Source organism: Lampetra planeri, chromosome 1 (assembly GCF_965212315.1).
Source record: "Lampetra planeri chromosome 1, kcLamPlan1.2.h2, whole genome shotgun sequence".
Classification (NCBI taxonomy): domain Eukaryota; kingdom Metazoa; phylum Chordata; class Hyperoartia; order Petromyzontiformes; family Petromyzontidae; genus Lampetra; species Lampetra planeri.
The window spans coordinates 14,082,875-14,100,744 of NC_136107.1; the positions used below are offsets into that span (position 1 = coordinate 14,082,875).

General features: G+C 46.2%; 1 protein-coding gene across 1 annotated transcript in view; it reads left to right on the forward strand.

The window, feature by feature from the left end:
- LOC144718811 (integrin beta-1-like) overlaps positions 1 to 17,870 on the forward strand; it is a 55,858-nt gene that overhangs the window by 33,617 nt on the left and 4,371 nt on the right. The window contains exons 4-15 of the mRNA XM_078594366.1: positions 949 to 1,159; positions 2,552 to 2,722; positions 5,506 to 5,747; positions 7,118 to 7,276; positions 8,071 to 8,166; positions 8,754 to 8,843; positions 9,775 to 9,915; positions 12,263 to 12,465; positions 14,339 to 14,580; positions 15,586 to 15,808; positions 17,194 to 17,263; positions 17,633 to 17,777. Coding sequence (XP_078450492.1) covers positions 949 to 1,159; positions 2,552 to 2,722; positions 5,506 to 5,747; positions 7,118 to 7,276; positions 8,071 to 8,166; positions 8,754 to 8,843; positions 9,775 to 9,915; positions 12,263 to 12,465; positions 14,339 to 14,580; positions 15,586 to 15,808; positions 17,194 to 17,263; positions 17,633 to 17,777 — 1,993 coding nt within the window. The remainder of the gene's footprint in view (positions 1 to 948; positions 1,160 to 2,551; positions 2,723 to 5,505; positions 5,748 to 7,117; positions 7,277 to 8,070; positions 8,167 to 8,753; positions 8,844 to 9,774; positions 9,916 to 12,262; positions 12,466 to 14,338; positions 14,581 to 15,585; positions 15,809 to 17,193; positions 17,264 to 17,632; positions 17,778 to 17,870) is intronic.

Genomic DNA, 17,870 nt, shown 5'->3' on the forward strand with positions numbered 1-17,870 from the left:
GCACACGATGGAGTGGGTGGCCAAAATCCTGTCTGGCCGCCTTTGTCTCCCCATTTGCTGATGTTTACACAACTGCACCAGGTACTCATTTGAGGCTGAGTCGACCTTGGGGAGGCCCAGGACTGGTTCAGATAATTGTCACTGATGTTGGCCGTGAGCAGGAATCGAACTCGGGTCACCAGATTGGTCTTAGAGAGCGCTTACGACTGCACTACCACACACACCTACTTGCACACATGCACACGCACGAACATACACACGTAGAAATACACATAAGACGCATATAAACACACGCAGACGTACATACACAGACATATATACCTACATGCACAGATACACATAGAAATACTCGAAATACACATGCCGATCCACCTACATTTGTTCCTCCCGCACCTTAAGTAGTGGCGTAGGCATCCAGTGTACAGGCGGTGCAACTGTACCAGGGGTCCATGGGTCAAAGGGGCCCAGGCACCAGGCTACAAAGGAGGGCACTTGGGCAGGGGGCCTCCCAATTTCATTCCTTGCACTCGGGTCCAGTAACCACGCTACCCCACTGGCTTTAGCTAAACCACAAAACTAAGCAATTTTTTATATTACCACATAAGGCCCACTGAGCTATATAGCTCTTTTTCAGAAGTGACATGGCCATAAATGATCGCTCAAACAAATGGCTTATTACGTGGAAATTTAAAGCAGCCAAATACTCTTAAACGCATGTTGATTCTCAATGTGGAGGGATACACCGGAGGACCTGGCAAGAAATCCAAGGAGACAACATGCAAACTTCAGATATATAAGCATCATGAGGGTTGCGATCGAACCCATGACCTCCTGCAGACCAGGCGAGGTAGTTAACATCTCGACCCCAAACCCTGCTGACCGACCAACCCCACGAACTCACAAGCCATATCCTCACACGTCATGCCCACCCCACCACCCACCGCTCAGAACTTCACTGAGGTCGGGGAGCCCAACTCGGCACGCTGCGACTACGTGGAGAACCTGCGCGAGCGGGGCTGTGGCGCGGAGCACACGGAGAATCCCCGGGGCAGCCAGGCGCTGCTGCTCGACCGCCCGCTCAGCGAGCGTGGGCAAAAGCTATCGCCCGACCACATCACGCAGGTCGCCCCGCAGAGACTCACGCTGCGCCTGCGGTCGGGTGCGTAGCCCTGCGCACTGCAGCCACACTTGCCACCCACGCCCTCGCACGCGCTCTCGGTGTGGGTGAGACGTCTGACCTCCCCCCCCACACACCATACACTCCCACACACACCCACCTACCCACACTACTCGTCCTCCTCATCGCTCTATGCACTGCAGAGTTTTGGTAGACCTAGGCCAGGGGTCGGCAAAACCAAACTAACAAGAAGAGACATTTTTTCGAATTCGGTAATAAAAAAACGTTTCAAGGGCCATTAATGCGTGTAAATACGAGACGGTCCTTAATAAATAATGTCACAAAGCAGCCCTTAAAGAGACCCATGCGGCTCTGGAGCCGCAGATTGCCGACCCATGACCTAGGCTGACTGAGAAGCTTGTCAGGGCTTGGTCTGTTGAAAATGCGGCCAGCCTAGGTGCAGATAATTTAGTGAGGAAGCGTTACAGTGGCTCACAAGCACATTTAACACAAACGAATTCGTCAATTGCACTTCCATGAAAGGAAAAATACACTTATATGATAGGCGAAGTTTCGGGCGACGGCTCGTCTTCACAGCACATAAATGACGCTGCGTGCCAAAACATGTGTAATGAAAATAGAGCCTGCATGCGGTGTGAGGGGATTAGTGCATTCGTACTGTCGGTTGACCTCCCTGACATTAACTCCTGTGGCCACTAGTCCCCTCATGCCGCATGCAGGCGCTATTGTCATTATGCATGTAAACGTGCTGCAATGGCAATGAATTAGTGCATCAACACCGCTGCACAGCTCGAGGTCACACGACAAAACCGATGACTGCAGATAGTGTGGTCTATGCAAACATGACTCCTTGTAAAAAAGGTGTCAGTTTTGTTGCCAGATAGAAGGGTAAAAAAACAATTATCATATTTTTTACTGGCAAATGAGGTTCCAATGGTGTGTTTATGTTCTCACATTGTATTGAGATGCTTTAATAGCTATGACTAATGATAACACAAATTTGACAATCCAATACTGGATTGGAGGTTGTTTGACCATACTTCACCACCCTTATCAATGCAGCCTTGTGAAGCTGTGCGAAGAGGGGGTGGGCGAGGCAGCATAATCAACAATTCAGATGGTGCTGGTTTTTTAGGTGGGTTGGGAGGCACTACAGGTTCAGGTACAGGACTTGCCACTAATGTTAGCCGTAGATGGGAATCGATCTAAGGTCCGCTTTCCGCAGGGATCATAGTGCAGTGAACCAAACACAGCTCTATTGCTTTATAAAATATAAACATTACAGTATATCGCATTGTAACCTTCTTCATAGCTGCTGTTCCAAAACATTCTCAAGTGTGGTAAGTGGTCTAAGACGCGCGCGAACATGCGTCGACTTTCTCTTGACGAATGACATCGCCTAACCGCGTGCAGGTGAGCCGCAGGTGTTCAACGTGACGTTCCGCCGTGCAGAGGACTACCCCATCGATCTCTACTACCTGATGGACCTGTCTTACTCCATGAAGGACGACCTAGAGAACGTGAAGAAGCTCGGCACGGAGCTGCAGCGCAGGATGAAGGACGTGACCAGCGACTTCCGCATCGGTGAGCACGGAGCCCACCCCCCGACCTCACTTACAAAGATTCCCCACTCCCCCTTATAGACTTGTGCCATTAATAAGCGGTTAGTGAGCACCTTCTTAAAGATGGTACAGCCTACGAGGCAGTGGGTGGCCAGAATCCCATCTGGCCGCCTTTGTCTCCCCGTTGCTGATGTTTACACACAGCAGCGGGTACTCAACGTTTAAGGCTGAGTCGACCTAGGGGAGGCGCAGGACCAGTTCAGTTCTTCGGCACTCGTATTGGTCATGAGGGGGAAATCGAACTCGGGTTGCCGGATTTGTAGCACGGAAAATATATATATGAAACATTGAGCAGTGCCACACTTGCACATTACTATTCCTGAATGAATCTGAATTTGATGTATTAAGAGCTAAAATGCATCACCCCCCCATCTCCCCGCAGGCGATATCCTAGAGGGGAGGGACTGTAAACAGTGCCTGTTGCGCACGCAGCCGCGCCACGATTAATAAGCACGCTTGGAACAACACGAACGATGTTTTAGTTTCAAGACCGTTAGTCTGCAGCAGGTTACGGTTTCCCACTGAAGTGATGTGAAATCAAGCCCCCCCCCCCGCAACAACGGTCATGTCGCATCTCACACAACAGCAATGCCTCTTTGTACAAAACGAGCCGTAAATAAATCAAATTATGATGGCGTCCTGTAATTAGCGAGGAGCCCAGGCAGGACGGGGCGAATGTAACTACCGGTCCTTGCGTCCACGTTCATGCCATGCGCTTTTTAAATCTCTGCAGCACAATCGCACGAGTAGGATGTTTGACACAACCACGTATAGAAGGGGAGGTGTGAAGCACAATGTGTCTTGTCTTTGATACCAGCCAGGGAGAGCGCGATCGCCCTTCTGGTATAACAGACGTCCTGGAGGGGCTAAGCCGTGTGTGGATGTCTGCTTGATGTTCCCAGAGAGTGCTTGAGCCAGCGTTCTCTGCACTTTACCTAACTGCTGTTGTCTACAACTAGACGTACCACTGTCTTCTGCTATAGACGTCCCGAAGGGACCACTCCCTATCTGGAGGGCCAGTTGAGGTTGTCAGAAAATACTCTGACCAGCGATATCTGCTCAAGATCTGGCCGTTCGGAGCATGAGTTCTCTGTAGGGGACATTGAATACGCTGGGGCCATTGACTTTGTTGTTGTTGAAAAATACTTTTTTTTAATGTAGCTGCTTGCCCCATTGAATTGTGGCTTTTTTGGACCTGTGGTCAGCAACTGCAATAATTACAAAAATAATCTCATTTTATCACCTCCCACTGCTCCAATAACAAGAAGTGAGTTGCAAACTCGTCAGACATGCACGGGATCAGGAGCAAAGGGCGTCTTCCAAAAGCCATAAAGTACACGATTGAGCAGTTGCCAGAATCTCACGTTCCTCCTCCCCTAATCGTCTGTCAGCAGCGGTAATTGTTGTGTATTTTTAAACAAGAGGTGTCAGGTTTCTCTTTTCCGCTTCCGATCGCACAGCTGCAGGTTATTTAATTAATGAAATGCCTAAAGCTAAAATAACTGTGAGATGAAGCCTGTCATTTGTTTCAATCAAAACAGAAAGACACACAATTACGCAACAATTTAGAGATACATTTTTTTTTATTAAATGGTGTAATAAATTAAATAAATTCCTGAAACGCTACCAACAATGTATCATGAACGTGCATGCCACACCAAGCAAGTAGCCTTTGCATATTAGGGATGGACCAATGCATCGACTAATATGAAATATTAATGAATGAAATATTAATGCTCGCAAAACTTGCATTGAATCGCATGACAAGGAATCAATGTTTGTATTTCTTTCCCAGATGTATATATTTTATGTTTTGCGTTCACATCACTCCTGTACAGGCACAACCGTTCACCGCAATGTGTATGAAAATGTATCAAGCCTTGAGTTGAATAGTGATCCTGAATTGTGACAATTTATCAAATCACGGTGGTGAATTGTTCGACCCCTGTTGAATACCGCTTGTTGTGATTCGTGCTGTTGCAGTAATTTTTTTAAATTGTGTAATGCAAATTATTTATTTAAATAATCGTCGGGATATAAGATTCATTTCACATTAGAGGCTCCAAAGTGTCACTAAGACACAATGACAAGCACTTCAATATACGACCGTCATTAATGTAAAACGGAAATCAATTTGCTACAACACTCATCAACATTTAAATCTTCACGATTACGATATGTCTTTTGCAACAAGCAGTGCACCACCCTGTTTCAAACGGTGGCCCTGGATAACGATGTCACAACAATATTTTTAATCACTTCAATATTCCTCTTTAAACTGGGCTTTTACACATTTTTTTTATATTTCTGGCAATAATTGATTGCTCTTTCACATGTAGGCTTTCGCGACCAATATTATCCATAATAGATGGTTTGGGTGGGATCGCGATCTTAACCGAAACCCAAAACCCTCTATTAATCTAACCCAAAACCCTCTATTATGGATGATTGCTGTTTGTAAGTTAAAGCAACATTTAATTCTCAAAACTGGAATAAGTGAAAAGGCACAGTTTAATTCAATGGTTATTTTCTGCTTAGACCATCAACCTGTCACACATTTGAACCCCCGTTTAATGACAGGCACCTGACACCCCAGATTCGATCACCAGGGTTTGTCAGTCGTGTGAGCTCAAGTGGTCAGACCCCCTGAGCCACACGGCCGCCTCGCGCCCGGTACCATTCACAATCATCCGAGCATCTGCACGCACGGCCAATCACCGCTGGCGCTTGTCACTGTCGTACCAGGGTTCGGTTCCTTTGTGGACAAGACGGTGATGCCCTTCATCAGCACAACGCCCGCCAAGCTGCGCAACCCGTGCGGCACCCGCGAGGAGGTGTGCACCAGCCCCTTCAGCTACCGCAATGTGCTTCCGCTCACGAGCAATGGCAGCCTGTTCAACGAGCTCGTGAGTCTCCAGAAGATCTCGGGGAACCTCGACTCTCCCGAGGGTGGTCTGGACGCCATGATGCAGGTCGCCGCGTGCGAGGTGCGTTTCCACGGTTATTTAGAAGATACTAGCAGGAAGTACCCGGCGTTGCCCCGGTCTTAAAAATATTTCAAAACTACTCTGAAAATGTAACAGCGGTGCGTACTGACTGTGGTGGTACCTGCTATGATTACAGCAGTGCATACTGTGGTGGTACCTGCTATGATTATAGCAGTGCATACTGACTGTGGTGGTACCTGCTACATCTAGCGACTGTATAGTAGTAATAACTGCACGCATCGGGGTGGGGGAGACATCACACAGTGAAGATTTTAATAGCATTTTTAACGCGAAAGAAAATGTCCCCCCCCCCCTACCAAAGGCGCTTGAGTTGGTATGGCCGTGCGCGCGTGATAAATAAATAAAAGACCTACTACCTATAGTGCTAGCATCTAGCGACTGTATATATTAGTAACTGCACGCATCGAGGTGGGGGGGGACGTGACACAGTGAAGAATTAACGTGAGCGTTTAGTGTATTTTTATAGCATTTTTAACGCGAAAGAAAATGTCCCCCTCACTCCCACCGAAGGCGTGTGACTTGGCAAGGGCCGTTCCCCCCACCAAAGGCGCGTGAGTTGGTATGGTCGTGCACGCGTCATAAATAAGTAAATAATAGTGAAGCGCACAAAAATCGCACTAAATCGCTAATTAAACTAAAGTTGACGGATGTGAAAAAGGAATAGCGCTTGCTGACCGCGGGGCTTACGGCGTGGCAACTAGCCAAGCGAGCGACCACACACAAACCCACACGCAAACCCACAAACCCACAATTTTTAACTTTTATATATAAAAAAAAATAAAAAAGATAGATAGAAGATAGATAGATAGAAGATAGATATATAGATAGATACACGGGGGGGGGGGCAGCAGTCGGTCATGGGCAGGAGAAAAAAGAAGGGCCTTGAGTCTTCACTTGTACGTATGTAAACACATTTTGCATCGTACGTAGCCAACCGTGCTAATCGGAGGTGCGGGAGAAAGGATGACAAACTAAACACAAAAAGCAGTTCTAAAGAAATTAGTTTTTAATCTTGATTGGAAAGTGCATAGCTCCAGTGGCTTCCTAATATTTAAAGGAAGAGCATTCCAGGTGGTTGCAGAAGTACATCTGTAAGCGCGTTGCAGTGACCATCTTTGTTCGCCGCGAAGATGTTCAGAGTTTGCATGATTGGTTATGCTCCTTGACGAGATCAGCAAGGTAAAAGAAGTTGAAGAGGGGCAGAGAGTTCCACACTATGGGGTCCCATTCTGCGTTGTGCACGACATCTTGCATTGTGCGTTGCGCGAATCTACACATTGCGTCGCAATCTGTGACTCGCTTTGCACCTTTTATCGTTTTGCCACGTTACTTCTCTGTGCACCTGGCAGGACAACATCCGCTGGCGCAACGTGACGCGCCTGCTCGTGTTCTCCACGGATGCCGGGTTCCACTTTGCGGGCGACGGGAAACTGGGTGGCATTGTCATACCCAATGACGGGCACTGCCACCTGGACAGGGAGGGCGGCTACACGAAGAGCGATGTCTACGTAAGTCGTTTGCACTCAGACACCGTTATCCACGGTTTGATTCCAGCACCTGGCACACCGCATCTAGTATGGCTACTAGTTATGTGCCTACTGCATTCTACCAGAGACCCGGAAAATATAATTGAGAAACTAAGCCCTGCCATTATGCTTCCCACTGCCTGAAACCATTTAAGACTAAGATACATTTCTGCACCGTTTCCTGTTTTAACAAGGAGAAGATTCTCAATCTGGATTTGATCACTGCACCCCCTAGCGAGTAACTTTATGTCAACTTCTAAACAGGTTACCATATGCAGAGGTCACATGACTCCCCATAGTTATGCGCTCTGTAGACCAAGCATTGTTCATAATATGAATGCAAGTCGCTTGCTTTCATCAGCCCCACAATCTCTAATACTAATACCCGATCATGGTGGGCTAACCTCACCTACGGTCAAATACAAATATAATCGTATCAATTATAATTAATTACAACCACAACGTTATTGTAATTTGAGCTCACATGCTGCTCTGTTTGGGAATTATAATTGACCCCAGGTCTGGTAGAGATGGATCAATAAATAAAATATGATAGGATATTGACCACTTGTTGCTTTCGAGCATCTCAATGTGCTTTACAAAATCATTAACAAGATTCGCAACAAGGACAATGATAGGAATATCAATCGAATTACACGAGCACGATTTGACTCGTGTATTTTTAACACAATAATCGATTTTGATCGGTGAATCGAATCATTGTTCTCCTTGCCTCCTCGGCTACCCCTGTCTGCATTCCCTCCGTTTCCCTTTAGGATTACCCGTCCGTTGCGCAGCTGGTGCAGAAGCTGGGGGACAAAAACATCCAACCGATCTTTGCTGTCAACAATGAGTTCCACGACGTCTACAGGGCAAGCGATCGCACACACACACACACAGCTTACTCCTCCACAACAACCTAGATTATGCTCAGAAATCCACATGCTTAGGCGGCCAGGTAGCTCAGAGGTCAAAGGGTTCAACTGGCACTCCAAATATTCTGGGTTTTATCCATATAGCCACCTGCTATTAGACCAAGTCTCATGAGTTGGTGCCCACAGCCCGGTTACAATATATTGGGTATTACGCTTAATTTGGATACATTCCAGCTATGGAATGTTGTTTTACAAAGAGGGTTGCACTGCTCTGTGAGAGATACGAATGCCTTCTTCATCTCATTATTCCAGGAGCAAAAAAAAAGAATTAGGAAACATTTGGAGGAAAGATTAAAATACAATTTAGAGAAACCCACAATTTTGTTTGAACAAAGTATAGAATATATTTTTTCCCTTACCCTACACTTCAGGTTTTTGTTATTATGCAACACATCACTGGTACCATGTATACTTTTAAGGCAGTGTTCGGGTAAGTGGAGACTGTGAGTCTGTGACATTTGCGCTGAGTCACGCGACGTCTGGCTCCATGAGTCATGTGATCTTCTGTTTGTGTCACTGAGCAGAGCCTGAGTGAGTTGATCCCCAAGTCAGCAGTAGGCGTGCTCTCTTCCAACTCGTCCAATGTGATCCAGCTCATCATCGACGCCTACAATGTAGGAACTGCCGCACCATCCGTGTGTGGTCACTCACTCAAACACACACACGTTCGTGTAAATGTAAGAACCAACACTTTGTTTGCTAAGCTGTGGGAAATACATGTGTATTGGCGTGTACGCATGTGTGCATGCATGTGCGAGTGTGTGTGCGTGTACATGTGCGCATCTTTGCATGTATGTATACGTGTCAGTGGACATGCACTCTTGTATGTGTGCGCGTGTGCGAAATTGGTTGTAAAAATAGCAATGTTTAATTAATATTTTGATATTAGTCAACGACAATGTATGCACCAAAATTTAAAAGTTTGACGATGATGATGACTATCCACCAAATACCCAAGCATGACTGACTGTATTGAGATGAAAATAAAAAATGTGAATGAAGATAAAGACCAAGAACATTTGGTAACATTGATAGTGACAGCTGCACACTGAAAACAATGACTGAATGCGCTGATTGGCTGACCTTATAATATTTAAAATAGCCTAATGAATTTCCTGCTCAAATGAACATTGGGGCCATGCTGTTCTTGTGCTTACAGTCATGAGCCAGTGGTGGAAATTTTAATTCCACATACCTGTGGTGGGGGCGAGTCTCTTCATAGGAAAACCACTGTTGACTACTTCCCCACAAAATACTAGTGATTTTATCAACCCCAGAGGAATGAAGGGGCAAGTCAATACCCAATATCTTGGGCAAATATTGGACGCACCTCACACCAACATTTAATAACTGAAAGTAGACTACATCTTTTTAATGCTTGAGTCGGCTAGACTAAGCGAATTACTAAATGAATCTCACCGACTCAGACTCGACTACAGTTCCATAGGTTGTCGTCTACGAGACCAAGGCTATGATGAGAACAATCGAAAAAAAGACCTGCACAGGCTCACAGCAGTGCATGCGGTGACGCGTGCGCGAGAACAGGCGCTGTCGTCGGAGGTGATCCTGGAGAACACGAAGGTGCCGGAGGGAGTGCACGTGGCCTACACGGCGCACTGCAAGCACGGCGAGACGCGCACGGGCGACGGTGGCCGCGCCTGCTCCAACATCCAGATCGGCGACGAGGTCAGGGCGGGCAAGTGAGCGAGCGTCTCGCTGCAGAGTCGCTCCATTTTCATTCTCGGAACGAAACGAGAGTCAGCTCACCGCTTCATTCTAACGGTCGAGGCAGGGGGGGAGGCGAGTGCTGCTGGAGAGAGCCCGTTAAAGTTGGCAATGTTAGAGCGTTGAATCTTGGGTTTCGGCAACCTGTGATTGAACTGGGTTCAAGTGCCAAGATTATTTGTGAAATCAGGTGAGAACTCAAAAGACCAGGATAGTGGCACATTCTTTAGAGTGACCTTGCTCACCAGCGAGTTTGCTGGTCGCAGTCCCAATTTGACCTATTCCAGCTCTAACAGCTAAACTCGTTGCAATCTGATTGCCACGTGATATGAGCGCCTCTACCAAGAGGTGCAGCACCACCTAGTGTGAGTCAGACTCAATTGCAGGGACCTCAAGTTGCTGTGACATCATCTTCAAGAGGCCGTTCCCTAACATGAGGTGATGCACTGCTCTGCAAGGATTCCGAAAGATAATTTCTTCATTTCATTACACGGCACCAATTGCACAATTTGAGTATTATTTTAGTTGATTAAAGAAAAGATTAAATCTTGATTTAAAGCTTTTGTGACTGCAGGAATTCATATTTTCGGCTCTCTGATTTTACATTAACAGGTTAAATTTCCCACACTAAAAAAGCCACCTCGGTCACCGAGCTCGACGTTGCTGCTCTGCGGTTGTCCATGAACATGATAATCTCTCACATTAACACAGCCACTTCTGTGCCCTCGACTTGGAGGTCGCCCTCCGATGTTACATTTACATGCTAATTTCTCACATTAACATCACTAGCCCCGCCCACTTCGTTTATGGGCTACACCCATTTTAAACCTTTAAAACAGTCTGCCTCAGCAGCTGTCCCCCTCTTTTTTCTTCCGGATGACGAACGCTTGTGTTGCGATCGAAACGTCGTAGTTAATTTGTTATTTTTTGTTATTTTCTTTGAACCTATCTACGTGATTCTAGATTTGAAGCTTTCGTGACTGCAATGATTCATATTCTTAGGTTTTTTCGGTAAAGTCACGTAGGTAAAAACATAAAAAAGTTAAATAAAATAAAATAAAAATAAAAATCACGACGTTTCGGAGGCAACACCAAAACTATCACGTTGCCATACATAGCAGGCGTGACCAAAAAGATCTCCAAAATTCTAAACAAACATAAGATCCAAGTCCGATTCAGTACAGTGCATAAAATCCGTGATTTGATTCCATCTGTGAAGGATGTCGTTCCTGACTTACAGTATCCTGGAGTCTACAAATTGAGTTGCATTTGTGGTGATTGCTACATTGGAGAAACGAAACGTCATGTTTCTGATCGTGTCCGCGAGCACAAGTCAGATCTGAAATACGGCAGAACTGATTCTTCGGCCGTTGCCGATCATTGCTACAACTCGGTGGGCTCTCATGAAATTGTATTTTCCGAGACCAAGGTTCTCTGCAAACCTCCTGGCTACCATCAAAGGTTTGTACACGAAGCCATACAAATATACAAACACAGACATAATTTCAACCGTGATGACGGTTACAAACTGAGTAATCATTGGAAAGATGTGATTAACCATGCAAAAAAGATTTAACTACACTTATTTGCCAATCTTATTTGACAGACAACCATTACTGTTTTACCATGTTTAGTGGTGGTCTTCTTGTTACAGGTTGAGTCACAAACCGCACCTCTCCATAACAAAGGCTCAGCATAACAAAGGCTCAGCCTTTGTTATGCAGTCTATTCTTAGTCTCAAGCCTCACCTTACCATTTTAATAATAAGTATGCGGCCCTTGCCCCACCACCTTCTCCAACCATTATATAAACGCAGTGGTAACTCCTGCAATCTCTCATTTACTTGATACAGCTGTCGTGGCTGTGACGGTACCACCTGAAGACGGAAGCTTGTGTTGCCTCCGAAACGTCGTGATTTTTATTTTTATTTGATTTAACTTTTTAATGTTTTTACCTATGTGACTTTACCGAAAAAACCTAAGAATATCTATCTACGTGACTTTACCGAAAGACCCAAGTATATCAAGATTATTTTCGTCTCATGTTTACTTCCTGGTTATGTTCAGTGCTCCTAGCCCCATGAGCCCAACAGCATTCTAAATGATTGTTTTTAATTAGCATCGTTTGATGCTTGTATCATAAGCGTAATAATAATTTGCCATGGGTGAATCGACGCATCATTCCATGCCTTGTTTATAATGTCTCTACCTTCCCTTCACCTCCCTCCCACCCCTCCCCTGCTGATTCCATACCTCTCTCCATCCCTTGCCCTTCTTCCCAACCCCGTGTCCCTCCCTCCGACCACCAGGTGACGTTCAGCATCAGCGTGACGGCGACGCGGTGCCCGAACGAGGGCGAGGACGCGCGCCTCACCATCCGCCCGCTCGGCTTTAACGAGAAGGTGGAGGTGACGCTGCAATTCGTGTGCGAGTGCGCGTGCCACTCGCTCGGAACAGCCGACAGCCCCGAGTGCAGCCAGGGCAACGGACGACTTGAGTGCGGCGCTTGCCGGTGAGGCTGTGCGTGCGCGAGTGCGCAGGTTTGCGCAAGCGTTTAGATGGCCAGCGGTGTAAATGATTACACCTCTCTTTAGTCGATGGGTGGGGTCGTGGTGGTGGGGTAATGTGTGCCTCACACCCCCACCTCTTTTCTAAGACTTCTGGCTCGCGTGGAAGGGGAGGCCAAAACACCCTCTCTAGAGCAGTGATTTACATGAAATGCTTTTGGTTTCTTCGTTTTTGTTCGTAAAACAATGATGTCATGTTCTTTTTGCATTTTACACCAATTCCTTATTCCTGTAACGTGTGCAGCGCACGTACCAATCCTCGCTGTTGTGTATCGCAGTCTACGTTACTACACTTGTGTCACGAGCATCTGTACTGTATAACATCTGTACTGTAGCAGGACACTCACGAAATAGAGCCTAGCAGCTCACTGGGCCCTTCCTGCAAATATAAAAAATCTATTGAATCTATCTAACCTGTCGTCCATGGAACACTGCATGTCCACCGTGGGAAGTGGCCCGCGGCACTGTTTCAGATGTCCAGTATTGTTCACGAAATGTTTTTTTTGACGACTCAGTCCCGCAAAATTTGTTGAGGATCGAAAGTGAGGCCGCATGTCCACAAAGACTGGAGCACTGCCCTAGAAATGTTCCCTCGAGCAGTGTTTCTAAAATTTGGTAGGCATGCAGACCACTCAGTTGATGCAAACATTTCCAAGGACCACACAGCCCCCCAACTGCCACTGACAAAACACATTCACTTCTCTCTCTCTCAATACCAGTCATACAAAATTATTCATATTACCGGAACATAAAAAAACGTTATTTTTAAATGCAGCTAAAAAGGTTTTAAGGTGGGGGGGAGGGGGGGTATTTAGAGATCAGAGGGTAATTTAATCAGGGTAGTTTACCGAACTTTAATACAAATTTAATACCATAAATAAAATATTCATTAATGTCCAAAACAAAATGTATGAACGTTAACATTGTCATTATTTTCGGATCAACCTGTATTTGCATCACAGCCCGGCGGACCACCTGGAGGACCGTCGCGCACCACCGGTGGTTCCGGGGACCACGTTTTGAGAAACACTGCCCTAGAACTCTCTAGTGCTCCCTCTAGTGGATGAGATTTCCACCAGCAGTGATTACATAGTTAAAGGGCGGGACGACTAATTATCCTCTTAGCCTTTATACAATGTATAACGACAAATTTCGTTGTATTGCATTGTCTAAATATTGTGATTGTGATTAGTGTCCAATTATTATTGCCCAATGGGAATTTAGTACTTATGCCATTTTGGAAAAGCAGAGCTCAACTGTCAGGTGAAGAGATGTATATTTACTGCAGGAGTAATGACTTAAAATAAGAGACAGAGAGTTGGACTTTAACAAAGCCACTAGAAAATAAGCATTGGATCTTTCAATACAGGTATATGTGGACAGTGTTCTGAACCTTATGGAATCTTTCAGATTGATAATACAAGACACGTTATCACAGTGTAGTAGATGTCATGAGGAAGATGAGGTTGTGGATGGCATGCAAGTATTCAGGATGGAGGGGGGAAGACTACCAAGACAGGCATTGGAGTGATGACCAAGGGGTATAAGTAAATCTAGATGGTTGTGACGTTAATATTTTTGAGCATTTCTTGAGGAAGGTATCAACTACACATTGAGGCGAAGACTTCGTTCCAGATGGAGGTGGTGATGAGAACGTTAGAGCAATCCTTGAAAGTCGGGTGGTAACCTTACGACAACCATTCGAGCCAAAGGAAGGAAGCAATGGCGATCAGCTGTGGTGGCATTAATGACATTGACCACGATGGCCTACTCGACGTGAAACAAGTTCACAACTCGTCCACCCCTTGTGGTCTGCAGGTGCAACGAGGGTCGCATCGGACGGCTGTGCGAGTGCAGCAAAGACGAGGTGAACTCGGAGGACATTCAGGCGACATGCAAGCGTGACAACTCTTCGTCGGTGGTGTGCAGCGGGCGCGGTGACTGTGTGTGCGGCGAGTGTGTGTGCCACAAGCGCGACAACGCCAACGAGCACGTCTTCGGCAACCTGTGCGAGTGCGACGACTTCTCTTGCGACCGGGCCGCCGGGAAGATCTGCGGCGGTGAGGCCTGTGCGACGAGGGCGTGTTTTGCTTACAACGTGTGCGTTTGTATCGGCGCGTGTGGCCATCCGTGACCCGTTTTGTCGTGCTCCGTGGAATAGGAGGAAGCGGTATGTAGGATGCGAATTTGGAGCCTCGGCATTTGGTCTCGTTGTGATGTTACAATTCGTGCAAATGCGACGTAATTTCAAGGCTGTAGGGAAATTGAGCAAATGTATTTTGTATTGAGAGGCGGTCGGTCATAGGCAGTGGAATAAAGGAAGGTAGTAAGCCTGAGTCTGGGGACAGGTCGAATATTTTAAACTGGAGCAATGTTTGCTTACTTAGGCAAATGTTGCTGGAAAACATTGGTAAAGAAGATTCTCAAACTGTTGGGATTAAAATATAAATATTTTAAATATTTTTGGGATGAAGCAGATGGTCACTTGCTTTATCGATTTAACAATAAATCAAATAAATCCCACCCATTTTGTCAAACGATTGCCAGAAAAAGGCCTCCCCACGAGAGGCAGAGTGAATGTTGGGATGGCCACAATATTTTTTTATTATTACACGCTTTTATTCAACTCACTCCGTCTGTTGTCGTATCCTCAAATCTTGTAACTCAATTTCAAACGTCTTCCCAATGTCGTTTCGACTGCAAACTTGGTATAGGTATGTCATACTCATGACAATACTATATTCTATCATTAAAAATAAAAATATGTATTTTTAAACGATCTTTTTTACGGCCCTAATTGTCCACGCTCAACTCACGTTGGATGTAAATCACCACGGTCCCTTACGTTATGGCAAGCCTCGGGAGCCACGCCGAGGGGCGGGGGATGTGGAAGGAGGGGAGGGGCGATGGGGGAAAGGGGCAGGGGCAGCTCGGACAGTACATTTCATTAAAGCGTGTTTAAAAAAAAGTATTTAAATTTTTTAGTTTTTTATATAAACCCCAATCCATTGCGTGACACACTTAATATTGTTGTGTGGCGGTTGTGTGTGGTTGTGGGGCGGCAGGTAATGGTATCTGTGACTGCGGCCACTGCGTGTGCTTCCCCAACTTCACGGGGAACGCGTGCGACTGCGCGCTCGGCACACACGGCTGCGAGGGCCGTGGAGGTCAGATCTGCAACGGGCGTGGTGTGTGCGAGTGCGGCAAGTGCCGGTGCTCAGAGCCACGCTACCAGGGCGCAACCTGTGAGCTGTGCCCCACCTGCCCAGAGGCGTGCGAGGAGCACAAGTGAGGATACCTTGTTTTTTCCCCTACTGGCACAACCAAGACTCAGGTGGTGCTTGGTTGTTGTTGGGCAGGGCCGCTGATGTTGCATTTGATGAACGGGTCGAGCCGCGTGCACGTGACGCGGTCATACCGTTTGAATTGTGTACCGACCGACGTGTCACACACGCGGCGAGCACGTCATTAATCCCACACCTGGCCCCACTTGGCCCCGAGCAAGATTCAGATTTCGTGTGAAGTTGATATATCACGGTTTGTCGATGTATCATTGTTAGGTTCCATACTCTTTGGTTCTTTCGGTAAAGTCATGTAGGTAGAAAAAATAATAAACAATAGATCACAACGTTTCGATCGCAACGCAAGCAATCGTCGATTGTCGATTGCTTGCGTTGCGATCGAAACGTCGTGCCCTATTATTTTTACACGCTTTTATTTAACTCACTGTGTCTGTTGTCGTATCCTCAAATATTGTAACTCAATTTTAACCCACTTCCCAATGTGGTATCGACTGCAAACTTCATATACTTAGGTCTTACTGATGACAATACTATATTCTATCATTAAAAAAAATTTAAACAATCTTTTTACACGCTTTTTATTAACTCACTCTGTTGTTGTCGTATCCTCAAATCTTGTAACTCAATTTTAACCCACTTCCCAATGTGCTATCGACTGCAAACTTAGTATACTTATGTCATATACTAATGACAATACTATATTCTATCATTAAAATAAAAAAAAATTAAACCATCTATTTTATATGTTATGTTTCGGCTTGGGTCTAATTGTCCACGCTCAACTGACGTTGGCTGTAAATCACCACGGTCCCTTACGTTATGGCAAGCTTCGGGGCCACTTTTTGAAGTTGTGGAGTATTGCCGTTACGAGTACAGTACATTTAATTAAAGCGTGTTTTAAAAAAAGTATTTTTTAATATTACGTGAAATTACCGAAAGAACCAAAGAGTATTCCTGCAGTTATGTCACGAAAGCTTCAAATCACAATTGGTAGGTTCCAGTTCGCCTTTTAATTTATACAACAGCAGCCACCATTCGCCACTAAGTTGCGGTGACATCACCACGGTGCTGTGCCAGGCTATGTGCACTTTTAGGCCACGTGAAGTTTCGAATATATACAAACACAAATATATATGAATATATCTATCTTGTCAACATATCTATTCACCCATCTAACTTAATGTATATCTATTGTCTTCATCTCTTCTGTCATATCATGAGGATTATATGAATTTAAACTGGGGTCCCCAAAAATAACTTTTGCTGAGTGCCCCTCAGTAGGCGAGCACCACTACCGCCGGCAAATGACAGCTGCCCCCCCCCCCATTGTACCGCCCCCACCTCTACCTCTGTGCAACCCTGCGTGTGCAGAGACTGCGTGCAGTGCGCCGCATTCGCTAACGGGCCTCGCAAGGAAACGTGCGAAGAGTGTGGCCTGAAGGTGACGCTTGGAAAAGCACTTCCTAAACAACACCAAACATAGGATCCATACCTTCACGTGATCCACTTGAATCCATATTTTTGCTCTCAAAAGATTCCTATTATTTAGACAGAGGCAAAAACATTTGCTCTGGGTTAAGGAGAAATACACAATTTGACCTGGGATTTTATACCCAGCCACGTCTAACATCAGTAACGAATAATAACACAACTGGTCCCTGTGGTGTGTAAGCATCATCACGGTGCTCGCTAGCGCAGCACTTGCCCGAAGTGTCTATGGCTACATGGTGAATATTTGTCTCTTGCGCTTGTGCGTGTGTGCACGTGCATGCCCTTGTATGTGTGCGTGCGTGTGTGCGTACGTTTGCAGGTGCGCGTTGTGCCCGAGCTGACGCAGCCGGGCGCCGTGCAGCAGATCGTGCACTGCAAGCAGAAGGACGATGACGACTGTTGGTTCTTCTTCACGTTCACTGGCTCTGGCAGCAACGCGTCTGTCGAGGTGCAGGAGAAGAGAGGTGAGCTGGGGAGGGGGGGTGGGCAGGGGGTCGTGACTTTTGCACGCACCTCGCCGCTGGGATGGGCACCAGCGAGAAGGGACAATGATATAA